The following is a 3219-nucleotide window of genomic DNA, read 5'->3' as shown; positions in this document are numbered from 1 at the left end:
CAAAGTGAAGGGTGCTCTGAGGAACCATATGGAACCATAGAGATCTTCTACTTCAGGTAGGAACATGAAGTGGTTCTTTGCAGAACCATCTACACATGGAAAGGGTTCTAAGTATGTACAGAGTTCTAACACTAACAACTATCATTTAATATATGTTTAGTTCTTTAAATAATTATAAGTCAGTACATACTAAATAAAGTTCTTATAATAATTGTGACTGTTAAAAAGATATATAATTCTAATAATAATTGTAACATGATATAATATGTATCTATATTGTTTTCACAATAATTGTAACTAATACATATGTATTTTTGATAATTGTTTAAGTATAATTGTAATATTCTAGATAGATAAATCCATATCCACTCTGTAGGCTTTGTGGTGAGTCTGTGTTCTATATATATATATATATCATATCAGGAAGACGTCATTCTGAGTCTTTGTGTGTGTGAGCATGTATGTACGTGTGCGTGAGTGTACATGTGTGTGTGTGGTGTACACAATGTGTGTGTGTGGTGTACACAATGTGTGTGTGGTGTGTATGATGTGTGTGTGTGTGGTCCTGTAACGCTGTAGCTATCCAAAGAGAGACAGCCCTTTTCATGACGACGCCTGTTGCTAGGCAACAGGATAACAATAGGAGATGAGGTTGTGTTGGAGAATGGAGGCGGGGCCAACAGGCTCATCTCAACACTCTCTCCTCAGCCCTGAGAACAGGGGGATGGGATAGAGAGATGAGGGAGAACAGGGGGAACAGGGGGATGGGGATAGAGAGATGAGGTGAGAACAGGGGGGAACAGGGGGATGGGATAGAGAGATGAGGGAGAACAGGGGGAACAGGGGGGATGGGATAGAGAGATGGAGACAGAGGGGTGAGGAGGGAAAGAGAGGGAGGGATGGAGACAGGTAGATGGACAGACAGAGACAGAAAAGTAGACAGGTAGACTGACAGACAGACAGACAGGCAGACAGAGAGAATTAGACAGGAATACAGGCAGACAGACAGGCAGACAGAGAGAGATAGACAGACAGACAGAGATAGACAGGAATACAGACAGACAGGCAGACAGACAGGTTGTGTGGTCCCAGATGACTGACCTCTTTATCACTCGACTCAAATTCAATTATCTCCAATTAACCGCTGCTGAGCCAATCAATCTGCTGAGGAGTTTAACACATCATTACCACCCTGCTATCCCCTCTCTCTCTCTCTCTCTCTCTCTCTCTCTCTCTCATTACCACCCTGCTATCCCCTCTCTCTCTCTCTCTCTCTCTCTCTCACTCTCTCTCTCTCTCTCTCTCCTCTCTCTCTCTCTCTCCCTCTCTCTCATTACCACCCTGCTATCCCCTCTCTCTCTCCTCCAGCTCTCCCTCCCTCTGTCTCTCTCTCATTACCACGCTTGCTAGTCTCGTTTTTCTAACGTCTTTCTCTCCCTTTCTGTTCCTCTCTCTTCATCAATCGCTCCCCCCCTCACTCTCTTCTCATCCTCCTCCTCCCCTCTCCTCTCCTCCTCCCCCTCCGTCGTTATTCTTTCCGCTCTGCCAGGCGCGTCCCGCAGGACTCATTACTGCTGTCTGTCTCCTTCCTCCCGGAGGGGCGGCGGGGCACCGAGCACGGCTCCCGACTCCTCCCCCCCCTCCCCCGCCCGGCCACGAGCGTTCACGCTGAACATTAACCCCTTCTTGCCTGTGTGGGCGCGAGCGGGAGACAGAGAGAGGGGCCTTCGGCAACAAAGTGAGTTATTTAAAAATAGATTAAAATAGTCTGATTATTGTGGAATAGTGTACTTAGTGTTGCTGAAGAGAGTTAGCTTGTGTGTGCGTTTGCGTGCTTGTGTGTGCGTTTGCGTGCTTGTGTGTGTGTTTGCGTGCTTGTGTGTGTGTTTGCGTGCTTGTGTGTGTGTTTGCGTGCTTGTGTGTGTTTGCGTGCTTGTGTGTGTTTTGCGTGCTTGTGTGTGTGTTTGCGTGCTTGTGTGTGTGTTTGCGTGTAAAGCTAAAGAGAGACAGTGCTTCCAGAAACACACAGAGATGGTTTCCTCGTTCTTCTCAGTATTTATTGTTGATTGATCCACACCTCCTCCTTCACACTGATCTATCAAAGTGATCAGTTCAGTTATAACGAGAACAATGAATGAGACAATGTAACGCTTCATGTTTTGGCTGCCCACAATGTTTTTGTGGTTATCTCATTGTTATGATCAGTGACCTATGCCTTTTGTAAAGCTCTCTCTTGGAAGTTGCTTTGGATAAAAGCGTCTGCTAAATGAATAAATGTAAATCATGTGATCATATTCCCCATCTCCCTCAGACTCCATATTCCAGTTCTAAATGTTAGTGAGGGTTCTTGTTCTGGAACCCTGTGTGCCTGGGGGGGACCATGCTTTCTGGAGGCGCAAAGTATGAGAGTGTGTGTGTGTGTGTGTGTGTGTGTGTGTGTGAGAGAGAGAGAGAGAGAGAGATAGGATTTCACTGCAGACAAAAAGTTCCCAGGTTCCGAATCCCCCTGCATGTCTCTTGATAAAGGAGTCTGCTGGGTTCCATTACAGTATGAGTGACAGGGTAACCAGCCAATCCCCTCCTCCTCCATACTGCTGTCCTATTGGCTAGGCTTGAGGTGCAGACTGTTCCTCAGGTACTGGATAGAGAAGAGAGACAATAAGGAGTTCAAATACACACAGTACACAAGACACACACACACAGTACACACACAGCACACACACTACCCAACACACACATACAGTACACACACTAGACAACACACACACACACAGTACACACTACACAACACACACACAGTACACACTACACAACACACACACAGTACACAGTACACACTACACAACACACACACACTACACAACACACACACACACAGTACACAACACACACCACACTCACAGTGGCCCCAGTTGTCAGGCATTTCGGTCACTTCAAAGGTTGCCATAGCAACTGGAACGTCCTTCCACTTCCTGTAGTAATGCTGTTGCCCAGTATCACAGTCCTTCACCACAAAGCTGTCCACCTTGATGACAGGCAGGTTCTGGAACACACACAAACACACACACAAACACACACCAACCATCACTAGTAAACATACATAAACTATAAATACTAGTACAGTACTAGTACATGTATATTGTGTGCATAGTGAGTGTGTGTCTATAGTGTGTCTACAGTGAGTGTGTGTATATTGTGTGTCTACAGTGAGTGTGTGTC

General features: G+C 45.9%; 1 protein-coding gene across 1 annotated transcript in view; it reads right to left on the bottom strand.

Moving 5' to 3' along the window:
• Window positions 1-2736: 2736 nt before the first annotated feature.
• Window positions 2737-3219, bottom strand: part of rigi (RNA sensor RIG-I) — a 9011-nt gene continuing 8528 nt past the window's right edge. Inside the window, 2 exon segments of the mRNA XM_062449184.1 lie at window positions 2737-2780; window positions 2860-3043. Of these exon segments, the coding sequence (XP_062305168.1) occupies window positions 2752-2780; window positions 2860-3043 (213 nt within the window). The 3' untranslated portion in view covers window positions 2737-2751.

Source organism: Osmerus eperlanus, chromosome 23 (genome assembly GCF_963692335.1).
Source record: "Osmerus eperlanus chromosome 23, fOsmEpe2.1, whole genome shotgun sequence".
NCBI lineage: Eukaryota > Metazoa > Chordata > Actinopteri > Osmeriformes > Osmeridae > Osmerus > Osmerus eperlanus.
The sequence above is the reverse complement of the archived record's forward strand: the minus strand, read 5'-3'. Positions and strand labels throughout refer to the sequence as shown.